The following is a 23,525-nucleotide window of genomic DNA, read 5'->3' as shown; positions in this document are numbered from 1 at the left end:
TATTTTTTAAAAATGCACCACATTTACTTAATTGTGCTATTGAGACAAAAGAAAACCAAAGATTTCAATTTAAAATATTTAAAGGGTCATGAACTGCATTTAAAAAAAAAAAAAAAATTTAGAAGTAATAAGCTATTTTCTATCCTGTTTTTGACCCTCTCTTTCAAACACTCCGTTTTGATGGGCGTGCCGCATTCAAGACTTGGAAGTAATCGCCCACTGTTATGATTGGCTAACAGTTTTGCATATTAAAATAAGTAAGTACTTGGAGTTACCACAGTTATAATTGACAATGGATGACTTCCGGTGTTTCATGTAAATGGAATTATGAATGAATGTACCATTGTTTGTCACACTGTCGTTCTTATAGGCTATTCATAGTTAATCCTTTTCGATAAAGTGAAAAATGTATGCATTGTCATTTGCAGTGTCGTGTTTTAAATAAAATTAAATGTATTGTACTGATGACAAAACAGAAGATGTCGCTCACTGAAGCTTTTATTCAGGATTACACCGAATGGCTTCGATCAAAACAATAAAAAGCAGCATTCTCTACATGCTTTCTTCTGCATCCAGGAATACCTCAAATTAACACATTAAAGGGTTAGTTCACACAAAAATGAAAATTTTGTCATTAATTACTCACCTTCGCGTCGTTCCACATCTGTAAGACCTTCATTCATCTTCGGAACACAAATTAAAATATTTTTAATGAAATCCGAGAGGTTTCCGTCCCTCCATAGTGATCCAACACAACTACCACTTTTGAAGCCCCAGAAAGGTAGTAAAGACAGTATTCCATATGACTCCAGTGGTTTAACCTCAGTTTTATGAAGCAACTTGAGTGCTTTGTTTGCACAAAAAAACATAATTTACCACTTTTATTTACAGAATAATATTATCCAAAGTGTGTTCACTCAACAATGTCAGCTCTCGTGTGGTGCTCTCAACATTCGCACATGTGAAACTAAACACAACATGCATTGTGATGCTCTCGTGAATCAATATTTTCATAAATAAAGTGGTAAACTATGTTTTTTGTGCAAACAAAGCACTCGCGTTGCTTCAAAAAATTGAGGTTAAACCACTGGAGTCACATGGATTACTTTAATGATGTCTTTACTATCTTTCTGGGGCTTCAAAAGTGGTAGTTGTGTTGGATCACTATGGAGGGACAGAAACCTCTCGGATTTTATTAAAAAGATCTTCATCTTCAAGTCTTACGGATGTGGAACAACAAGTAATTAATGACAGAATTTTCATTTTTGAGTGAACTAACCCTTTAAATGTCGAAGCAAAGGAAAGAACAGCAAATCACAACTATTTAGTTTGACTGCGGAGCTACAGTATAAATACTCAGTATATATCAAGCGATCTGTAACAGACAAAGCAATAGTGACACATGGTAAAACATTGTTACACTTCGTGTGTTGCGACGCGATCTGACTGGAACTTCGTTAATGTTAGGATCACAAGGATGGCAATGCAAAGACTGTTTTTCCACAACTTGGCCCTTCAAAATGTCTTAATCCTCAGAGGCATCTCTATTGTTTTGTTGCTGGAGTAAACCTGTTTTTGCATCTCCCTCGTATTTACTACAACATGACATGTGCGAATCAATGGGCGGGGCTAGAGAGGCTATGATGTAGAAGCAGGCGGTGATCTTCTACTGCAGAGGCAGTCTTTCGTAGCACTACTACGGTGTGCTACTTGGTTTAAATAAAAGCGTTTTTGAGTGGTGAACTCTGAAACTTACAGCATATTTTTGTAGTATAGTGACCTCTTACATGTCAAAAGATCAAGGACATTTTGATTTCTCTATTCATGACCCCCTATTATATTTTTTTTATCTAAAATGTTAACACAAGATGAATCATGTGCAGTACATTAAAACCAGGGTTGTGCAGTAAAATCCATTATGGTTTCATGTTAACTTTAATGCAACATTTTACAGCATCTCTTTACTTTAAGACTCCTTCATTCACATTTTCCCACTTTATCTTTCCCAGTATTCCTCAATGTTTCCCTTATACTTAAATCCATAGTTTACCTACTAATGCATGTCTTCCTTTTCTGAAAATCATGGTAGTCATTCCTCCTGTTTTTCTGTGCTTTTACTGTTCATCATTCTTCAGTGGTGCTCTACAGCTTTCGTTCTGTTTTGTTTTTGTGTTTTCTTTTGTTTTCACTCCTCTCTGTACACAAGATCCATCATGTGTCTCTTTTAGCTGGACGGGACGGAGGGGGACCTTGATGTTCATGACGACCGCATGTCGTATCTCTCGGCGATGAGCGCTGACTATCTCAGCATGGACAGCCGGCTGACCAGCGACTACGAAGACACGGCAGACGAGGCCGGGACTTACACAGATAATGAAGCGGACGAGCCGCTCGACCGCCAGCGGGTGTCGGCCATTAGCCGCTCCTCTGAGCCAGTCATGCCAGAGGAGGTTAGCACATGCACGCACGTTTAACATATCTACAGTGTTCCCATGGTCATGGAAAAATGTATAAAATACTTAGACTAGTCTTAAAAGTTAGTCATCTGTTTTTTTTTTCTTTAAGACTAGTCCTACATTTTTAAGGCCAGTTACTATACATAGAAAGGTAGATCGGTCTAATTTAAATTGGAAAAGTAAGACTGATTTCCCCTCTGTTAACTGCTACTTATTCAAACTAGTTCTTAAGACACAGTCTTAACATAGTGGCCCCTGGAATTATCAGGGAATGTGAGCATACACATGCATGCATACTAATTCCAAAACCTTGTTGGCTATTTATCACGTCTGAAGACACATATGGACACATTCATCCCTCACAGTGATGGTAAACTGCATGCAAATACATTGACATCCACACACTTAAACATGCTTGATGCGAAGGCATCCCTCACAGTTGCCTAGATCAGCACAAAGTCAGCTGTGTGTTAGAAGAAAGACAGCAGAGGTCAAGTCAGCAGGGAAATATATTTTCACATTGAGAAAAGGACACCAGCACACACTTGTTATGCATGCATTACATGCTGTAAATGCAAGACGGTGAGTTTACATGGCAAAACACGTGGAATTAATGTTTTCGGGGGGGAAAAAAATGCATCTTTAAATGCAAAAAGCAGACTCTTCTGCCCCCTTCTGTTAGATATTGGAACTACAACATTACTCATCACTAAATGTTTACTGTACAGAGTAACTTAAATTATGATTATTCTAGCAAATTTACATCATTATTAAGGTTGGAAGTATCATTAACTAAAGTCAGTGTTGTTAACTAAAACTTAAACTAAAGTCGTTTTCGTTAATTGAAATGAAGCTGAAATAAAATATAATTATTAGATGGAAAAAACTTGAACTTTAAAAAATTTAAAGTTGGGTTCGTTAATTGAAATGAAGCTGAAATAAAATTTAATTAACAGATGGAAAAACTTGAACTTTAAAATTTTTAAACAAATTAGAAATGTCTTGGCAACTAACTGAAATAAATTGAAGTACTAAAATGACTAAATATATATATATATATATATATATATAATAAAAATGACTAAGGGACAACAGAAGTACAAAAACTTCAACAAAAATTACAGTGAAAACTGATGCAAAATATTAATAAATACTATAGCAGTATATAAATAATACTAAAATAATATTGCAGGTATTTTTTTTGTAATATTACGGAAATTGTGTTTTAAAAGGCCTGGACAAGAGGCCTTTTAAATAATTTTTAAAAAATCACCTTATACTGTACATTTAAAAACTTACAATTGTTCTTTGTGTAGTACTAAAGATTAAAAAAATATGTATCTTCAGTACTCATGAAGGACTGGAAAAGTCATGGAAATAATTGTTCAAAATAATGTGGGAATCTTACGGATGGATGAATGAATGCATTCCCCTGCCTTGTCTACTTTCTATGTTATCTGAATTCTTTCCCCCCCTCCAGATCCTCAGGAAGTCCAGCCCAGAGATTCGAGGTCGTATCCGCAGAGTGGGCAGCAGAGAGATGCTGACTGAGGCTAGTCCCCCCTTCATGTCCACCTTCCTGCCTGACCCCGTGAAGGTGAGCTCATGTCATGCTCCCCAATGGCTTTCCTTTCTTAAAAACACCATTCATCATTTACAAGATATTAGACTAAGCATCAAAAGAGAAAAAAAATGCATATAGTGGACACAAGTCATTTTTGGACACTTATGCCACCCTTTAAATAGATGTTTTAATATGTAATGCAGTGGTATGCATCCATTTTTAAGTGTCTAAATACTTTGTAGAGACTCTTTGCAGTAAAGATGATAAACTCACTCACCTCAACACAACTCTTCCCCTGACTAAACCCACATTCATGCAGAAGAACGGCCTGATTTGGCGCAACCATTTTTCCAGCAGTTCAGAATCATCTCGCAGCAGCTCAACGGCACATTGTGGTACGCTGTAGAGCTGTGATCGGTGTTGTGCCAAATGATTGGTGAAATAATTAGTGTAGTTTACTTGAAAGCAACTGTCAGCATCTAGTGCCAGACATGTATACTGTAACCTTGATGTTAAAAACAAAGATGGTAATTGGTGGTAAAGTAATTTGATAACCATTTACAATAAGGTTCAACTTGATAACGTTAGTTAATTAAAATGTAATTTTTACAGCATTTTTTATCTAGGTTAGTGTAAATGTATACATATATTATATTTATAACTAAACTATTAGTACTTTGTTTTTTCATAATACATTAACTATTGATTTATATGTTAAAAATGTATTAATATTTGTAAAAAAAATTATTGTTAGTTTGTGACAAGTTTATTTAGGAATATTTATATACTATACTATTTATTAATATTTTGAATTAGATTTTATTTTTATATTTTTTGTTTTCATTTTAGTTTGTTTTATTAATTTTATGTGCTTTTGTAATTTGTATTAGTTTTTGATGTTTTTTTAATATTTCTATTTATCTTTTATTTATTTTTATTTCAGTTTTAGTATTTTTTAACTTTATTTTTTTCAGTTTTTTGTCTAATATTTATATTTTATTTTATTTCAGCTTTATTTCAGTTAATGTAAATGATTTTTAATTGTTTTAATTAACAATAATTGGTTCATGGTACCTAATATATTAATTCATGTTAAAAAATTAAACCTTATTGTAAAGTGTTAATTGTAGTTTAAGTGTTTTGTCAGTGTTTATAGAAAAACTGACACAATTAGTTCATGTTTGAGATTTTACTAGTAGTGCTGCTTTAGTAGGTTTTGTGTTTGGAATCATGGATCTCAATGTGAAAATACAGCTAATTCTGATTCGGCATGTTCATTCAGCAAAAACAAGCTCCAACAGACTCCAACAAGGGGTAACACACTGATCCGACAAAACCCAACAAAGTGTCTGTTGCTGTCTGTTGGTATGGTGTGAATTGGCCTTAAAGGGATAGTTTACCAAAAAATGAAAGTTATTTCATTATTTACTCACCCTCAAGACATCCTAGGTGTATATGACTATCTTCTTTCAGACAAACACAATCGGAGATATGTTAAAAAATATCCTGGCTCTTCCAAGGTTTATAATGGTAGTGAATGGCGCTCATAATTTTGAAGCCCAAAAAAGTGCATCTATCCATCATAAATATAATCCACACATCTCCAGGGGGTTAATAAAGGCCTTCTAAAGTGAAGCGATGGGTTTTTGTTAGAAAAATGTCCATATTTTAAACTTTACAAACTATAATAACTAGCTTCCGGCAAACATCCGTACACACGTCGACTTACGGCGGAAGCGAAACCTCTGACGTGATGTATGACGTAGGAATAGGTGAGGGTAGACGCCTCTCACGGTTCAAACAAATATGGCTGGGCAACAAACTTAAGCTCTTCTTCTCTTATATTGAAATCCTCCATTTTTTTCTATTAAAAATTCTCATTTTAAACTTCTAATTTGTGATATACGTAGCTTCACAGGTTCTGCTTCCTCCGTAAGTTGACTTGCGTATGGATATTTGCCGTAAGCTGGTTATTATAGGTTATAAAGTTGAAAATTTGGATATTTTTCTTACAAAAACCCATCGCTTCACTTCAGAAGGCCTTTATTAACCCTCTGGAGCACTTTTTTGGCCTTCAAACTCTTGAGCCCCATTCATTACCATTATAAAGCTTGGAGAAGCCAGGATATTTTTTAATATAACTCCAAATGTGTTCGTCTGAGAGAAGATAGTCATATACACCTAGGTTGGCTTGAGGGTGAGTAAATCATGGGATAATTTTCATTTTTGGGTGAACTATAGTGTAGTGTGAAGCGCTTTGGTTTCATTCAGTAGTGCTATTCTCTAACACACATATTCAAATGCGTTTCAGGTAAAAATGCTGTCTCAAGTCGAGGTGACGCGGGGGCAGTACGACCCCTCTCGAAACTACGACTCTCGTTCAAGCAGCCCCGCAAGCAGCGAGCACCCGCGCAGCCAGGACTCTCCGGCAAAAAACAAGCCCCTGCCTCCCCCACCAGCACTCAAACCTAACTTCGCGTCCCGCAGCTCCAGAGGCCTCGTAAACAGCCCCCCGATACGGGACAGTGAACCCCTGGTGGACAGTCCTGACGATCCTTCTCAGAGGTCTTTCCGGGGCAAAGTGAAGGCCTTCGAGCAGATGGATCACTTCGCCCGGACACAAAGAGTTCTGGAGATCCAAGAGGCCCAGAACGCCAGGGTGAGTTTTCATCATCTTTAGGCTTTGCATGAAGTACAGAACAATGAAATTACACTTTTTTGCAAAAACAAGATTTTTCATCAGTCTCCTCTAATGCTAGGTCAGCATACTGTAGGAACATGTATGTATTAAACACATTTTCTGTCCTATTTTGTCTACCGTTGCTTGCCAATTCACTTGTGTTTTGCTGCTGTGGCTTTTAAAGTGTCTCTTGCACTCGTCATCCAGTAGCTTGGCATCTATCTAGAATAATTCCAGAAACTTGACCTACATGTCATCAAATTAAAATATATTATAAAGTAAGCAATTCTGATGCCTTCATATTGTCTATTTTCAGTTGGAGATTGCTCAGAAACATCCAGACATCTATGCCGTCCCCATGAAGTCTCAGAAACTGGACCACAGCAGGCCACAGCCTATCGGGTAAGAGTCTGAAGGTGTGGTCATATTAGTGAAAAAGGTCTTTTGTATTTGTTAATAGTGTAGCGCACAGCTCACATACTTTCAGACCAAGCAGATTTTTGTTGGTCAACACGGCGAATTTGCATGACCAACTCGAACTCATTGTAAAAATCTGCATGGGGAAATCCTACACCCTCACATGAAATTCCCAGAACAATGGTAAATGTGATCTCACCTTAAAGGGACAGTTCACCCTTAAAACTTTTGTACATCATAAAATAAATCCATATGAATTGAGAAGTTTAATCCAAGTCTGAAGAGTTGATGGGCCCCACTGACTTCCACAGTAATTTTTTCCATACTATGGAAGTCAATGGGGCCCATTAACTGTTTGGTTACCCATATTCTCCAAAATATCTTCCTCTGTGTTCAGCAGAAGAAATTCATACAGGTTTGGAACAACTTGAGGATGAGTAAATGACAGATTTTTGGGTGAACTATCCCTTTTAGTGTGAAAAAGTGTGTTCAATCTTTCACTGATCTTGCTCCGTTTGCTTTGCATCCAGCTCCAGTGCGCGACCAGAGCCCCAGACGCCTCCTTGCAAGCTGCCATACACAGAGAGCCGCCCGCTCGGCCTTGGCGAGGAGCCCGGGGAGGAGTTTCGACAGCAGCTGGCGGATCAGACCAAGCGCGGCTATTACACCACCACACAAAAGTATCAGGACACTGAGCTGTAGAGTTCCTCTGCTTCGGCTCACCGCACAGCTTCACCATTCCACCGGGGCGCCGCCCTGCACCAAAACTGCTGCTGACTTGGAAGTCCCATTTGCTTTTAAGTTTCCCACGCGTATATTTGTCTTTTTCACTTCAAAGAAGTTCAACTTTCTGTCCGTGTGGATAGAATCTTATTTTTTTTAATATATATATATTTGCATTTTTGTTTCCTTCTGTGTGATTCCAGAACCATGTTTTCTTGCCTATGCAATTTTTTCAGTTTCTGCAACGCTACAGAAACGTCTCGCCACGAGTGTCTCTCTCTCTCTCTTCGCTCCATGAAAACCTTAAACCTGTCGTGTGCTACAAACCAGCTTTTTGTTACTTTCTTTTTATAAGCCTGAAGCAAAACTGTTTTAAAACGTCACTCTCTTTAAGGTTTATACTATCTTTGCATTCCTTCATTTCTGATCATGTGTGTTATACGATGTAAGACAATACACTGGATTTTGTTACAACATTTTGAAGTGCCTTTTACTTTACAAATAATGTTGGAGGTTTGTGGACTTGACAATCCAGCCCTCTGGACAATATATTTGCTGCTTACAGCTCCAAGGAAAAACAGGGAAAAAGTCAACAACACCAAAACCCTTAATGCGGCCGTATCCTCAGTGTAGCGACAGCAACCACAAATGAGTTTCCAAAGGGACACTTCACAATTCAGGTCGATGCTGGTTGGTTTGAGTGATTGGAACTGCTGTTGTCACGGTTTGTCTTATTTCAACCCCACTGCATTACGTTTTTAACACGCTTGATTGTACATTAGTCCGCTTTACCTCCACGTATCGGTTCAAAGTGCTTCTAAAACTCGTGGATTATATTTTGATGGCTTCCACTGTGTGTGAGAGTCACACACTGAGAGAATTTTCCCTGGACATTTACGTTCAGGTCTACTGTGGAATTTCACTCTATTACACCAAATAAAATAAACTATATTGACATTCTTGACGTAGTTGTGTGTTTTTTAATAATCAAACAGGAAGTGTCATCACACAGTGGGCTATAAACTAATTTTTATACAATTAAAAGGATAGTTCACCCAAAATGAAAATTCTGTGAGCATTTAAAATAAAAAAATCAAACCCCTACTAGCATCAAATTAGCATGACTGGTTTGTTATATACAGAATAAAGATGACTGTATTTTACTGAGATTTCCCATCTGTGTGGTATAAGCAATGGAAATTGATTCTGTCGTGGAACGCAGTCGTCGTATTGGGTCCAGTGAGTCGGCTCTTGTCCAGCACGGTGTTGAAGCCGTTTTCTCTGTACATGCCACTTTTCAGAAGATGCTCTGAAAACTTCCGACGACTTCCTTTAAAGGTTGTCTGAAAAACAAACAGTGGGTGTAAATACTAATGTGTGAATATTCTTATAAACAGGGCAGTGTGTGCTGTGTACTTACCGGCATTTCATGAACTGTTGGTTTTTTGCTTCCATATGTTTGATTTGTTGTTTGGTACAGAGGGTTGATCATTTTTTGGCTGAAAAGTATAATGAGGTTTATTAGGATAATTGTTACTAGTATAATAATGTGGCCACGCTTTAGATTAGGGTCCAATTCTCACTATTAAATAACTATTAACTACATCTTTTGCCTCAAACTCCTAATTACTGCTTATTAATAGTAAGGCAGTTGTTAAGTTTAGGTATTGATTAGGATTAAGAATGTAGAATAAGGTGATGCAGAACAAGTCATTAATATGTGCTTTATAAGTATAAACAGCCAATATCCTAGCAATATGCAACTAGTTAATAGTGAGAACTGGACCCTAAACTAGTGTAATGAGGTTTGACCAATGATAGTGTGCGTATGATATCTATCTATCTATCTGTCTGTCTGTCTATCTATCTCTTGTAGAGTTTAGCTTCAACCCTATTTAAACACATGAAACGGCTAACGTTAATCAAGTTCTTCAGGATTACTAGAAACTTCCTTCCAAGCAGGTGTGTTGGAGCCTCATTCTGCAGCAGGACTGGACACTATGCTACTAAAGAGCTAAAAAACTATCAAATGAATCCATATACATGTATTTATATGAACGAACAAACGAATAAATTTATTTAGTTCAGATTTAGGTCACACATGATGCACTGCGGCTACATGACTCTTCTCACCTGTATCCTCTGAAACACTCCGGATTGTTAAAGCGATTTGGTAAGTTTTCATCCACTTTGTACACATCGCTTGTCTTTATTTCAAACGCGTCATTAGATAAGACTTCAGGCTCCATCCTTGTCCCTTCATCTGCGGAATGATCGTCCATGTTTCCGTTTGTGTCGATCCTCACACTTTATACATTCCCTGCGAGTGGTTGGTTGCTATCAACACTGTAACTAGGTGACGTCATGCGTGTTTATTTGGTCTTTTTTCCCACAAAACTGGTTTTCAAAGATTATTATTTATTATTATTATTATTATTATTAAAAAACGCTTTTCTACTGAGTGAAATTACAAGCTAGCTACATTTTTACATTATTCTAAAAGTTAATGAAAACTGATTGACTTCAGCAAATCCATTGAGATGTCCAAGATGAACCTTATACCAATGATGGTATCATTATAGTGTTTAAAACATTTCTAAGGTAACTTAAATTTTCATAAAAAATACTCCAAGACAACCTCTTTCCCAAAGATTAGAAATGTTTTTTTTTATTATTATTATTGCATTCAAACTTTGACAGAACAATAAAGGCTCTAAATATTGCTGAAAATAAAATCCATTTTTGTATAATTTTTATTTAATAAAACATTTTTGATCATTTTAAACGTTTACACATTGCCATTTTTTATTTGCATCAATTGCATGTTACACTGTGATGACAGAATCTGTTTTATTACAAAAGCAAAAAGATTATATTTCACGATGAAGTTAGCAAAAGGTTGTCAGACGTCCACGTGCCTCTCAACCTAGAAAAAAATCAAAAGAATAACGATTCAACCATCTTTTTTTTTTTTTTTTACCAAATTAATTAGTTATTTGATCATGCAGCCACTTCTAAATCACCCTTCAACACATTTACATTTAATAGATTAGTAGTTTTTTTTTTTTACATAGAAAATAACAATAAACATACTATTGATGCTCAGATGTTTCTGCTGCTTAATGAACTGCTGAATATTAATGCTACAAAAGTTTAATGCTGCATACATACCCTTTATGAACATTTTAAGTTGTCATCCAGAGTCTCATCCGATTTACTTCACTTCATGCCTAAAAGTTAAAACAATACAGTGTGTCCATCATCAAGTTCAGTCTCATAATGCCAAAGAGAAGTAGATATGGGCATGGTTGAGTTTTTATGCAAGTGTAAAGTGTTCATTTATGCAAACATTCATATTAAAAAATTTCCTCTTTATTCATTTGCTTCCAAACCTGGCTTGAGTTTCTCCACGCTGACAAACACACTGCCACGGTGCATTATTACTCACGGTACGAGTTTGAGTCTGGCCTAGCGCGTACCAAAAGTAATAATGGACTGTGAAGCAGTTAAAAGGGCTTCTTTCTTCTCATCAAGGCATGACATTGTCAAATTAAACTGTTTATATGGTTTCAAACATGTAGAATTTAAACATATTCGTGATTTGCTACAATTATGCAGACTTTACCTTTTGCAGACTTCAGAAGTAACATCTTAGTCTTCATTGGTCCTCTTTAGTGCTCTTACTCAGATTCTGAGAGGTTAAATCCATCCATGGCTGCAGTGAAGGAGTAGAAAAACATGATGTAATACTTTAAACAAAGCAGTATTGTTAGACTAGAGGCTTCTCTATCAGAAATAACATTGTTCAGAGCATTGTTCCACTCTAATATGGATATAAATACATGCACAAAACAAATAATTTAACACTTCAACGCCCTATTTAATATTAAGATTTGCCAACAGAGGGCGCAATTTTATACAACGTGATCAGCTGACGTGTGATTAAAATCTAAAATGTATTTTAGTAGAATAAAACACTTTAAAATACTCTATAAGCCTAATTCTTGTATTAATCTATAGTACTTTTTCAAAAATTTCAAACAAATATGAAGTAAAGTTACATAGATTGATGCATTAGCACAACTTTAGGAGTAAAGCCAGTTGCCTGAAATGTTCAACTGAAACATACTGCAATACTTTACGTCTATATATATTGCATACTGTAATGGATTAAAAAAGCAACAATAACTTTAAAGCAGCTCCAAAAAGCAATGACATATTGTTCGTGTGTGACCCAAAATCCTTTGGAAAATTGTTTTTTCAAAACTCTACCTGAAAATTATGGATCTGTTTCCAAATATGTGCTGATCCAGCTGGTGAATCTGAGATATGAGGAGGTCCATAGATGAATGTTTGAGCTCCAGAAGCAGAACTTTACTAACGCAGTCATTGTAGCCTACACCTCTGTCCAGACATGTGAGAAATGCAATGCCTTTGTCGTGTAAGTGGTTCTTTTTATTTAACCTTCCTGTGGAAGTGAGGAATCAGGATGGTCATTCCCCAAACCGGAATTCCTGTGTGTGTTTGGAACTGATAAAACTGCTGTAAAGAACAAGCTCCATCCTCCTAGAACCGCTGGAGTCTGTCAGTGAACTCTGAGAAGGCTTTTTCATTCTTTTGAAGTGGGAAGTTGTGCACACTTAAGCAAATTACTCTGTTTTTAGGATTACTGCATCTTCTAATTATTTAATTTACATAAGCAGGTTTCTTGTTCTGCTTGGGGCTGTTGAAATATCAAAAAATGGGGAAAACTGTGCTCCGAAAGCATAGTAAACATGATTTCACCAAGTTCAACACATTCCTGGATCAACATCTTTGTTGACCCTGGAACAACATTCCAATAAACCAATCAGATTTGAAGGACAATACAGTTAATGTCAAGTTTACATCCAGGGTGTTTCTACATCAGTGTTATTCACCCTCTGATTTTAGGGATAAGTTATGGGTATGGTTAGGTTTAGGGGTAGGAATAGGTCTACATTTTCGGACAGGAATGTTGTTCCAGAATCTTACTTGGCTAAAACATATGCACATCCCTGTTGAAAAAAACAGCACATGCTGGTAAGGTAGGTTTTGAAGCCGGTATGCTGGTTTGAGCTGGTTTATGCTGGTCCTATGCTGTTCCATGTTGGTCCTATGCTGGTCCATGCTGGTCCTGGACCAGCACTTGACCAGCATAAACCATCTCAAACCAGCATACCAGCTTCAAAACCTACCTTAACCAGCATATGCTGTTTTTTTTTTTTTTTACTTCCCCTTGTTGTATGTCAACAGTTTTATGTCAGGACTTATCTACACTCTAAAAAACGCTGGGTTATTTTTCTACCCAAATGTTGGGTTCAGGTTAATAACCTTACTTTTTGTGTTACGCAGCCGTTGGTCTAGTAGCTGGGTCAATCTCACTGACAGTTGAAACAATACACCCTCCGACGCAACAACCTAGCTTCAGAGTTACACAAAGCGCGGGCTTTTTGAATCCTAGTCAGGAGAGAGCAGTTCTCAACGCCGCCGAATTGGTTCATTTCTTCGGTAAAATAACGGTTTGTATACGTTTTATTTTGTCTATAAAGTCTTTATAGTGCTGTAAATCACTTTATTTTATGCAACACAACATACAGGGATGAGATGTCAGCGAAACGCGTCAGTCAACACGGGTAGTTTCTCGTGATGGAAACGCCTTTTTCTTGCATAAATAAACTAATTTTATATAGTCCCTGACAAAATAACAAAATGACTAAATCAGAAGCCAGGACCATAATAACTCTGTTTAATAAAATATCACTTAAATATTAACACAGAAAACTACTGAAAATAAAGGAAAAACAAGAGGCCAACATGTTTTAATTTATGCTTGAAGGTTAGCATGAGGAGGGGGAGAGAAATGCAGCATTTCCAGTGTTGGAGGAAACAGGAAGCCGCTGGTGGATGAAGATAGCAGGGCCTGCTTCATCCGAACAATAAAAATCTCACCCGCTCAGGAAAAGGATCTGCGTCAGCAGTGAGTGACAGATTTTAGAAAGACAAAATGGTGCCAGATCCAAAGTGGCGGGAGAAAATCAGTGTTTCACTTAAAGACCTCAAACACAATGCCATGTTCCTTATATTTCATCGAAAGTAAATTCCACGTCGTTCTAGAATTGCTGTTATGAAACACTTCCGTGGGCATGGTCAAACATTATTTCAGAAATGCAAACTCTTTTAACACACTACTTAGGCGGGCACACAAATATGTGGACTCTTAATCTAGGCTTAAAATAGATGTCAGGCATTAGATAACAAAAAATCAAACCACTAAAGCAAAACATTTCACAAAGTAAGTTTGTTAGGTTGTTTTAACATAACAATCGATGTACTGTTAAAAACTATGACACAATGAATTTGAACAATTTGTAGCTGTCAAAAATTAATGAAAAATGTTCAGGTCCTGTGAACCTGAGGAGAACTGACTTCTTATATCCACCAGCTGATTAAACATCCAACATGACACAGAAAAGTTAAGTTAGTTCAGAGAAAAGCTCCTGTAGCATTTGTTTGCAGATGCCACACTCTTAAAAGTAAAGGTTTTTTATTGGCATTGATGGTTAAAGAACCTTGGAATCCATGGAAACTTCCATCGCACAAAAGGTTCTTAGAAAAATGTTCTATAGATTTTTAAAATGTTCTTCAAACTGAGAAAAAACTTCAGTTTTCAAGATTTTCCTATGGGTTTTTCAATTTTTTTTTTTTTTTTTTTATCCTTTATTTATCCAGGGAGATCCCATTGAGATATCATAATCTCTTCTTCCAGGGAGACCTGGTCAAAACGGCAGCGCACATAGTTCCATACAAATGACAAAAAACAAAACAATCCAACAAATCAAATAGGCCAAAGGTCAAGAGAAGCACTTACAAGACTCTTTAAAAGCAGAATACAAAATACATTTAAAAGTACTCAAAGAAGGCAAAAACTCTAGTTTCAGTACATTTTGTAAGTCGTTCCAAGCCCTAGGGGCATAAAAAGAAAAAGCATGCTTTCCAAATTCAGAGGATATCTTTGGGTCGAAGATGCAGCTGCGATCTAGTACCATAACCATTAGTATAAAAAGCTAAAAATGTTGTAATATAAGATGGTCATTTACCAAGAAGCGCCTTGGCAATAAATATATACATATGCAAATTCCTCCTATGATGCAAAGAGGACCATGCTAAAGATTCATAAAGGATACAGTGACGTGTACGAAATTCCACACCACATACAAAACGCGATGCTGCATGATAGACAGAGTCCAATTTCTTTAATAAAGATGAAGCTGCATGCATGTAAACAAGATCACCATAATCAATTATTGATAAAAAAGTACTCTCAACCAGCTTTTTTTGGGCCTCATAGGGAAAGCAATTTTTTAAACGATAGAGGAACCCCAATTTTGGTTTAAGCTTCTTCAGAAAATTATCAATATGGACATTAAATGCTAATTTTTCATCTAACCATACACCTAAATATTTATAAGAACTGACTCTTTCAATTTGTGTACCATGTAAAGTAGAAATTGTCACATCTGTATCCTTAAGATGAGTGCGACTAAAAATCATATATTTTTTGAATAATTTATGAATAAAATAAGGTCTGTGGTAAACAACTTGACGATACTTGGACGTATTGTTCTACAACAAACTGCACACACTCATTCCCCAAACATTCTTACTTATGTTTTTTAAAATAAACATAACAAAATTAAAAAATTTGTGATTTCGATATGGGTGTTATTGATGTTGTAGTGCGAAATGTCCAAATATTGTCAAGTTGTGTTTACACACAGCTTATTTTACTTATAAATTGAAATAACCACATTATAACAACACATCTTGAGGGAAACACTGGCAAATTATTCTTTCAGGTTTTGACATTATCTCTTGGTGTTTGGAATGTTTATTGTCCAGTAATGTACATTGTTTCACATCAGTGTTATTTTAGTATTATTTACAGTATTTATTAATATTTTGAATTAGCTTTTATTTTTATATTTTCATTTTTCATTTTAGTTTTAGTTTAAATATTTCTATTGTTTTAGTAATTGTCTGTTTGAGTAGTTTTTGTTTAACTTATTTCAGCCAAGGCAACATTTCTCATTTTATGTTTTCCTTCTAATATTTATTTTAATCTTTATGTCAATTAACAAATAACTATTTAAATAGTTTCAGCTAACAACACTTTCATATACTATTTGTAAAAAAAATAAAAAAGAAGTAAGCAGTATGTAAGTTTTCCTTTACAAAATAGTTATTTTTCCTCCACAACAGCAGGGGGCGCTGAGTAGATGTATATTTATCCTCAATAACTCTATGCCTGTGTCTTGGCAGTGCTGCTTCCTGTTGCCCAACACACCTATTTACAGTATATGTGAACATATCCCACAAAAGACACTTAAGCAAAAGCAAACATGGTACCAACATCTGTTATTGCTTCGTTCAAAAACAGTCCGCTTCAGATGAAAAAGTGTTTTGAGGCAGGAAATCAGTTCTTGGAGGCAGACGGATGTGTATTGTGGAAAGGCCTTTGTGATATTAGGGTGGGGTGGTCAAACACAGCTTTAAAAAGAAGACGCTATTCAAACTTAATGAACTTGTTTTGAATTCCTCGCCTCCTGAATTGCAAAGCATTCCATCGCTTGGAAATAGAAAGAAGAACAAACAGCGGAAGTGATGCAAGAAATTCTGTTCTTTATCTGGCATTCCCAGTCCTCACCTGCTGAACCAATTGCACCCCCTTTTCCCCTCTAAAGCCTCTTCAACTTTGAGCTCTAGACCGCCGGGTATGTTTTTAGGAGTAGGAGGAAGCCATTCATCTGAAGCGCTGGGTTCCTGTTAGAGCCGACAGGCAAACACAGCTCAGCGCTCCACGTTCCTGCACCGGACGATCAAGGATATGACCTGTTACATGGTGCACGAGGGTGTCTTGAGAGTTCTGAGAAGAGGCTGCTCCCGAGATTTTATGTAATGGCGATTAATGGCCGTTATGTTACCAACTCAACAAGTAGAGACTTTTAAAACTTCTATTACTCAATTTAGGCCCATCTTTGTTTTTACTCCCAGCACCGTCAAAGACGTACATGTGTGCTATTTTTGAACCTTTGCACTGGAGCAATAATCTAACTCCATCAGAACAGATCTTTAAAAAAAAAACTCTCTACATTCTCTTTGTTGTGTCACAACATCTCTGTTCTTGCTCATACTTGAGTAACTCTTGATCTTATTGTGGCACTCATTGTAGCATTTTTCATGTACTTGGACTTTAGCAAAACAAGCACTTGTACTGTAGTACTGTCAGGCTGAAGGGGGGCTTGATTTGGGATCTGATGCCCCCTGGTGGTCACACATTTTCATCAGTGGTTCTCAATTGGTGGGGTCGTGACCTGAAAATGGATGGCAGGTCTATTCTAAAAGGATTGCAGACAGCAAGCTAAAAATAATTCTAATTCTAGTGTTATTAAGTATTATTTATATATTATTATAGTATTTATTAATATTCAAATTGACTTTTTTCAAATAGAAATTTTTTATTTTTATACTTTTTTTTTTTTTAATTTTTAAATTTTATTTTTAAGTTTTAGTAATTTTATGTGCCTTTGGCATTTTATTTATTTATTTTTTTTAATATTTCTTTTTAGCTTTAATTTCAATTTTAGTTTGTCATTTTAGTCAAGTCAACATTTCATTTTCATTAGGTTTAAGTTTTTCCATCTCTCTCTCTCTCTCTCTCTCTCTATATATATATATATATACACACACACACACACACATATATATATATATATATATATATATATGAGGTTGAATCAAACTCCACTACCATACAGTAGAAGTATAATTTAGCTAAATTAGGGACATAAATAGTTTGAATGACATGCAGTAATTGATGCAAGACCACATTAAAGGCACAATATGTAAGATTTTTGGATTAAAATGTCCAAAAACCACTAGAACAGTGTTAAATATTTTGTCAACTTGTATACTTACATTATCCAAATGTTTCCAAGAATGTTTAAATCCAGAGAAATAAGCAACTTTAACCAGGACACGGACTGTGTCTGTGCGTCGCCTATCAATGACATCATACCTGCGTTACCTTTGATTTCCAGTTTTATTTTGTAGAAACCATGGAAACACCAAAAATGCTTTCGTATATTATGTGTTTTTATTAGACAGGTGAGCTACTGTTTGGATACATTCATCGACAGAAAACTAATCATGTTATAGAACTCAACATATGAAGTTTTATTGTTTAAATCTCGTTTTCTTGATTTACTGCGAGTGCCATGGTTTACCATGACTAATATCGATCTAGCTTACTGCAGCGTGCAGCAAGTGTCTCATAGCAGCCACTGAGTGAACACGGAGTAGCATTATAACAACTTTCACATAAATGTATCTAATTTGATAAAACAGAGCTGCGTTTCCCCACATATGCATGACCGGAAGAAGTGGAAGCGGCGACTGCGGCATAATAAAAGCTCCACTGCTCTCGAATCGCTCGTCTCTCATTAGCAATCGCTCCAGTTCCTCATTCCGCTCCAGCGGCTTTCAGCCACACCCTGCTTCATACTACAGTAATGTTAATAAATCTTTAATACATTAACTCATCCATTAATACGATTTTTGTCTGAGTCCCGTTGGATTCTTTTCCACCGGCTGTAGACGTGAAGACAACACCTCCCATGATTCCGCAAAATCAAGGCGTCATCAAGCTACGCCTTTGTTTTAAATAAGCGACCTCTAGTTGCGAAAAACTACATATTGTGCCTTTAAATACCAGGTTCACTTTGTCCAGCTGATCTACACAACATTACACAATCATTTAGTTAGATGATAAACAGGACAAATAGAAACATTTTAAAATGACCTTTAATTTGTTAAACTTCTACATAAAAACTGCCCAGTTCGACAGACATACAATTTTGACTTTTACAATATGAATGATTTGATAACTGAAATAAAACTCAACTCATTGTCTACTATACTGGTTAGCATTTGCAAAAAATTCACAAGCCTTTCACACTTTATTTGGCAGTTTTATGTTTATGAGGTCTTCGAAGGAAGGGATCCAGCAAGTTCAAAAGCACAATATACAGAAAAACACAGACATTTCAGCTCTGCAGTAGTGTTTCTTCATGAATGGATATGACAGTATTCGTCATGTTCAGAACCTATTATTGAAGAGCAGCCCAAATCTATTCTGAATGAGGTAAATACTTGCGTTTAACATCAAAAATGAAATCAGAATGATATTGACAGGGTCCAAAATTAACAAAAACCAGCCAGAAATATTTCTCATATTTTGTAATATTTTATTCAAAACACATTGGTTCCTATGACAATGGTATTATTAAGCTTTTTTCTTCCGTTTTATATCGGCAGAAGAAAGTGCAGGTCGTTGTGTAAAAAAACAAAGACCCGTTGTGATTTTGTTTTGGTGCAAGAAATATAACACTAGAAATCTTATTAATTATATGTCTTTGAATCACATTTGATTCACTTTAATCAGATAAAACCAGCAAGTTTTATCGACTTAACCATTTATTATTCTTCGTAGTTACCAGCCAACTAGCAAATAACATTTACTCACCAAAGCCAGTTTTTACATGCATGTGGCGCTTGGTGACTGTTAATCTTGGACCCTGGATATCAATCATTCAGAGAGACTCAAAAAAGAATCTAAAACGGTGTAAACAATTCAAAAGAATAACTTAGGGGGATGTGTAGAGACAAGACCATGCATTTCTTTTCCAAAAGAAATAAAACACTCAAGATAAAGTAGAGAAGAAAAAAAACAGGCACAAACACAATTCAAAAAGCTTAAGTTCAACCGTCATAAGTCGAAGGCTTGAACTTTATGGAGACTTGGACCCCCTAAGACTGGCACACACACAGAGACAGGGCAAGCATGCATGCGTCGAAACATAGCACCAGCTGAGGACCACCATCAACATCTACTGGACTGCACCACTACAGCTACACCATACACAGCCACATCCACTGCGCTGACAGAGAGAGAGAGAGAGAGAGAGAGAGAGAGAGAGAGAATGGAAGGAAAAGAGCAGAAGAAGAGCGAAAAAGAGGCTGATCACTTTTCTTAATGCCAATTAAAGTTACAATTATTAATAGAGGACATCTGGGATTTCATGTACTGATTCAGATGGAATCCAATTATTTATGTAAAAGTTAGTTCCAGTCCTCTAATCTGATTGGCTGAGTGACATTCCAATATAGAACAGTGAGACTTTTTTTTTTTATACATTTGCCTGTGTTGCCAGCATTTCAGACCAGTTTTTCGAAATAAAACAAAGATTACTGGAGTACGTTTAACAAGAAAATACTTTTTTTGCGTGTTTACATGAAAACGATGAACTAAAAATGGAAAAGTTTTTCCTTTGTTGTCTGTATGTGAAACTTTTCAAAAACGCAATGTTGTCAAAACAAACACCGTTCACGCGGATCTCTGAAAACGACTAAAAACACTGTATTATGCATGTCAGGCCAGTAGTTGGTGAGGTCACTTTGTAAAGAAACACCACTCCCCTATAGACTGAATGCGTAAGCATGTGCATGACATCACTGTTTTTACAACTTTGCGGTTCTGTAGTTTACACAGAGACGATAATGGTATCGTTTTCAAAAACTTGCACTTTGAAACCCATTTTCAGGCCCCCAAAATGCCATTGTCGTGTAAATGAACAGTCAAAATGCATAAAACGTTTTCCGTTTTTTGTTGAAAATGGTGTCAAATAAACACCCCCTCAGTCTTTCTATTTCAAAATGACACATTTAATTCTGTTACTTGCCATTTCTTTGTAATTATTTGTGAAATTTACTAGCGATTTCTGAGTTAAAATAGTTTCACAGTAAATCCTACATTTTTTTCAGATTATCAGTGGCTTCTTTTTTTAAGTCAGAGTATTTGTGATTTTTTTCTTACTCCAGGATTAGTATCAACTATCTTGAATCGGCTAACTAACCATTTACCTAGAAACTAGGCAAAAATACTAAATTATTAATAAAGGTCTACCAGGCAGTGCAATGAGACATTTAGCCTTAAGGCCTGTTCACACCAAGGACGATAACTATATAACAATAAAGATAGTTCTAAAAATCGTTCAAAATATAAAAAAATAGCAGAGTCCACACCACAATCATAACGATAATAACGGAGACAGAGGAACGATATCGTTGGAATCACTTTCAGAGCATTTAAAGCGGCAGATGACAAAACTGCAGCACGCTTAGATTAAACAAAAAGATATTGTTGGTGTGGACTCCAATGTAGTTATTGTTATAGTTATCTTTATAGCTGTTGTTCTTGGTGTGAACGGGCCTTTGGTTGGGGTAATTGTGAAACAATAATATACCGTAAATTGCAGACCAGATGAAATTAGACTTCCCAAGTTAGCCGATAAACATAGGCAATTTGCTCTTTATTATGGTAGCGTTTGATTCGGACGGAATTAAAAAAATCTGTGAAACACTAATTTACCTGACCAGACCACCTCCGGTAAAACTAGCCCATCAATACAGGGCTACAGATGTAGAAAAATATGAAAAGAACAAAGACAAAGAGGAGGCGAAACAGAGAGAGTTTGAGACAGCAACAGTGAGAGAAACAGAAGAGGAGGTGAGAAAGAGAGCGAGAGAAAGAAGGGAGCAGCTGTGGCGTGTGTGTGCACACATCGCAGGAAGAAAGTGTGAATGAGTGAGTGAGTGAGTGAGGTGACACTTCTTTCTTCTCTGGGAGGAAAGAGTAAAGAACCAGAAAAGATGCTTACCACTTCACCTGCCATAGAGAACTATTCATCTACAACAGCACCTCACACAAAATGTAGGGGATGATTATGCATTCATAATAATAATAATAATAATAACAATCATATTCTCATTTCCTGATGGAAACACCAGTGCTTGCAAGGCAGCAAAACAACAGTGTTAGGCTAAAATGATAGCTTGAAGTTACAAACAGAGAGAGATTGATAATAATACAGCTAGAAAAGAAACAATTCAGTATGCATATATTACAATGACATTCACGGTCTGTTAAAGGGGTCATGACATGAGAAATCAAACCTTGATGTTTTGACATGTAAGAAGTCTTTGTACTATTAAAACATCCTGCAAGTTTCATAGCTTAAAACGTCCTCCTCATTTTAAACAAAGTATTTTGCCCCGCCCACTGGCATTCAGTCACTTAACGGCTGACATTTGCTTACACTGGATATGAGCGTTGCGTCATGTCAAAAGCAAATGTAAATGATGGTTTTATATGGATGTTTTCAAAACAATGACATGCAATAGTGAGTGGCTGTTGATACGGTTTCCTATGCAATGACGTTAGCCAATCATAACAGTGGCCGTTTCCTGACAAGCCTTAAAGGAGCCGCCCCTTAAAAACAGATCATTTCAGACAGAGTCAGAATGAAGGTTGAAAATAATATTTTTTTTGCATATATATTTGTTTTCTGTGCAAAAAACTTTATCAATATACAGTAAGTAAACCTTAAGTAACATATTAAAATAATAAAAAAAAAAAATCCATGTCATGACCCCTTTAAATTTGAAAAAACATTCTATCATAAGTCGGTTTAAAGACCCCTAATGTTTGGGGTCAGTAAGATGTTTTTGAGATAAATCTCTTATGCTCACCAAGGCTGCATTATTTGACAAAAAAACAACGTCACATGATCCTTCAGAAATCATTCTAATATGCTGATTTGCTGCTCAAGAAATATTTCTTATTATCAGTGTTGAAATTGTAATCTTTTTCAGGATTCTTTGAATAGAAAGTTCAAAAGAACAGTATTTATTTGAAATAGAAATCATTTGTAACATTATATCTTTACTGTCACTTTTGATTAATTTAAAGAATGCTTGCTAAATACAGAAGTACTTATTTCTTTCCAAAAAAAATTATATATATATATTCTTACTGACCCCAAACCTTTTGATTTCAATAGTCATCACAGTCATCAACATCATATGTAAGAAAATTTCCATTTTAAGGGGTCTTAATCTTAAATTTCTTATAACACTTTTCTTATAATTCAACTGAATTAACTGCACAAAATTGTGGCAGAAGAAAAAAGAAGGATATAAATACAGTGCCGCCTTGCAAACACTGTAATAACCGGAAAAAAAAAACAAAAAAAAAACAAAACAAAACAAAAAACAATGCTATGCCTATAATGTAAAAAAATGAGTCCCATTTATCCCCCACATTTTTATAGTTTTCACACAACTGAACAGTCTGCACTGACAAATATTCATTAAGTCTAATGTCTTCATGAGAAAGCTCCTCTCGGCTCTGAAGCAAGCCAGGCAATAACAAGACATGTACACGGCACTTACTCTGTGCCTCTGCAAACAAACCTAAAGGCTCTGCTCTGACGGCAAGCAGCTACGGCACAAGGCTAAATATTCTAGGTCCATACGAGAAGCAAGCTTTAGCAAATAATCAGCACGCTAGTCATGAAAAAGATCGGTTTGCATTATTATGGCAGACGAGAGGGTTCAGTGAAAGTGGTTGCGTTAAAAATGGAATATCCTTTCAGTTAGTCCCACATTGTCCCACATCTCTGACTACAGTTACAAGAGGAGGACGTTTCACGCAAGGACGCTTGCCCTGCCACTCCTGTGCCAGCCAAACACTTTTAGGGATCTGCAA

The 23,525-nt window shown here is 36.1% G+C and overlaps 3 protein-coding genes across 5 annotated transcripts in view; 1 reads left to right on the top strand and 2 right to left on the bottom strand.

Moving 5' to 3' along the window:
* LOC127517995 (tight junction protein ZO-2) overlaps positions 1 to 8,797 on the top strand; it is a 73,212-nt gene extending 64,415 nt beyond the window's left edge. For all 3 annotated transcript variants that reach the window (XM_051904253.1, XM_051904254.1, XM_051904252.1), the window contains exons 19-23: positions 2,229 to 2,450; positions 3,937 to 4,053; positions 6,332 to 6,679; positions 7,017 to 7,102; positions 7,648 to 8,797. In XM_051904253.1, coding sequence (XP_051760213.1) covers positions 2,229 to 2,450; positions 3,937 to 4,053; positions 6,332 to 6,679; positions 7,017 to 7,102; positions 7,648 to 7,819 — 945 coding nt within the window. In that variant the 3' untranslated portion in view covers positions 7,820 to 8,797. The remainder of the gene's footprint in view (positions 1 to 2,228; positions 2,451 to 3,936; positions 4,054 to 6,331; positions 6,680 to 7,016; positions 7,103 to 7,647) is intronic.
* A 9-nt stretch (positions 8,798 to 8,806) lies between these two features.
* Positions 8,807 to 12,315, bottom strand: pierce1 (piercer of microtubule wall 1). Its single transcript, XM_051904267.1, has 6 exons — positions 12,113 to 12,315; positions 11,466 to 11,555; positions 11,012 to 11,070; positions 9,974 to 10,766; positions 9,261 to 9,339; positions 8,807 to 9,183 (listed from the first exon to the last, which is right to left on the bottom strand). Exons 4-6 carry the CDS (start codon positions 10,120 to 10,122, stop codon positions 9,001 to 9,003), a joined length of 411 nt encoding a protein of 136 aa, XP_051760227.1. The 5' UTR covers positions 10,123 to 10,766; positions 11,012 to 11,070; positions 11,466 to 11,555; positions 12,113 to 12,315; the 3' UTR covers positions 8,807 to 9,000.
* A 6,388-nt stretch (positions 12,316 to 18,703) lies between these two features.
* fnbp1a (formin binding protein 1a) overlaps positions 18,704 to 23,525 on the bottom strand; it is a 29,808-nt gene continuing 24,986 nt past the window's right edge. The window contains exon 18 of the mRNA XM_051904261.1: positions 18,704 to 23,519. Coding sequence (XP_051760221.1) covers positions 23,512 to 23,519 — 8 coding nt within the window. The 3' untranslated portion in view covers positions 18,704 to 23,511. The remainder of the gene's footprint in view (positions 23,520 to 23,525) is intronic.

The sequence above is a fragment of the Ctenopharyngodon idella genome, chromosome 8 (assembly GCF_019924925.1).
Source record: "Ctenopharyngodon idella isolate HZGC_01 chromosome 8, HZGC01, whole genome shotgun sequence".
NCBI classification, from domain to species: Eukaryota; Metazoa; Chordata; class Actinopteri; order Cypriniformes; family Xenocyprididae; genus Ctenopharyngodon; species Ctenopharyngodon idella.
This window is presented reverse-complemented; position numbering and strand designations above follow the sequence as displayed.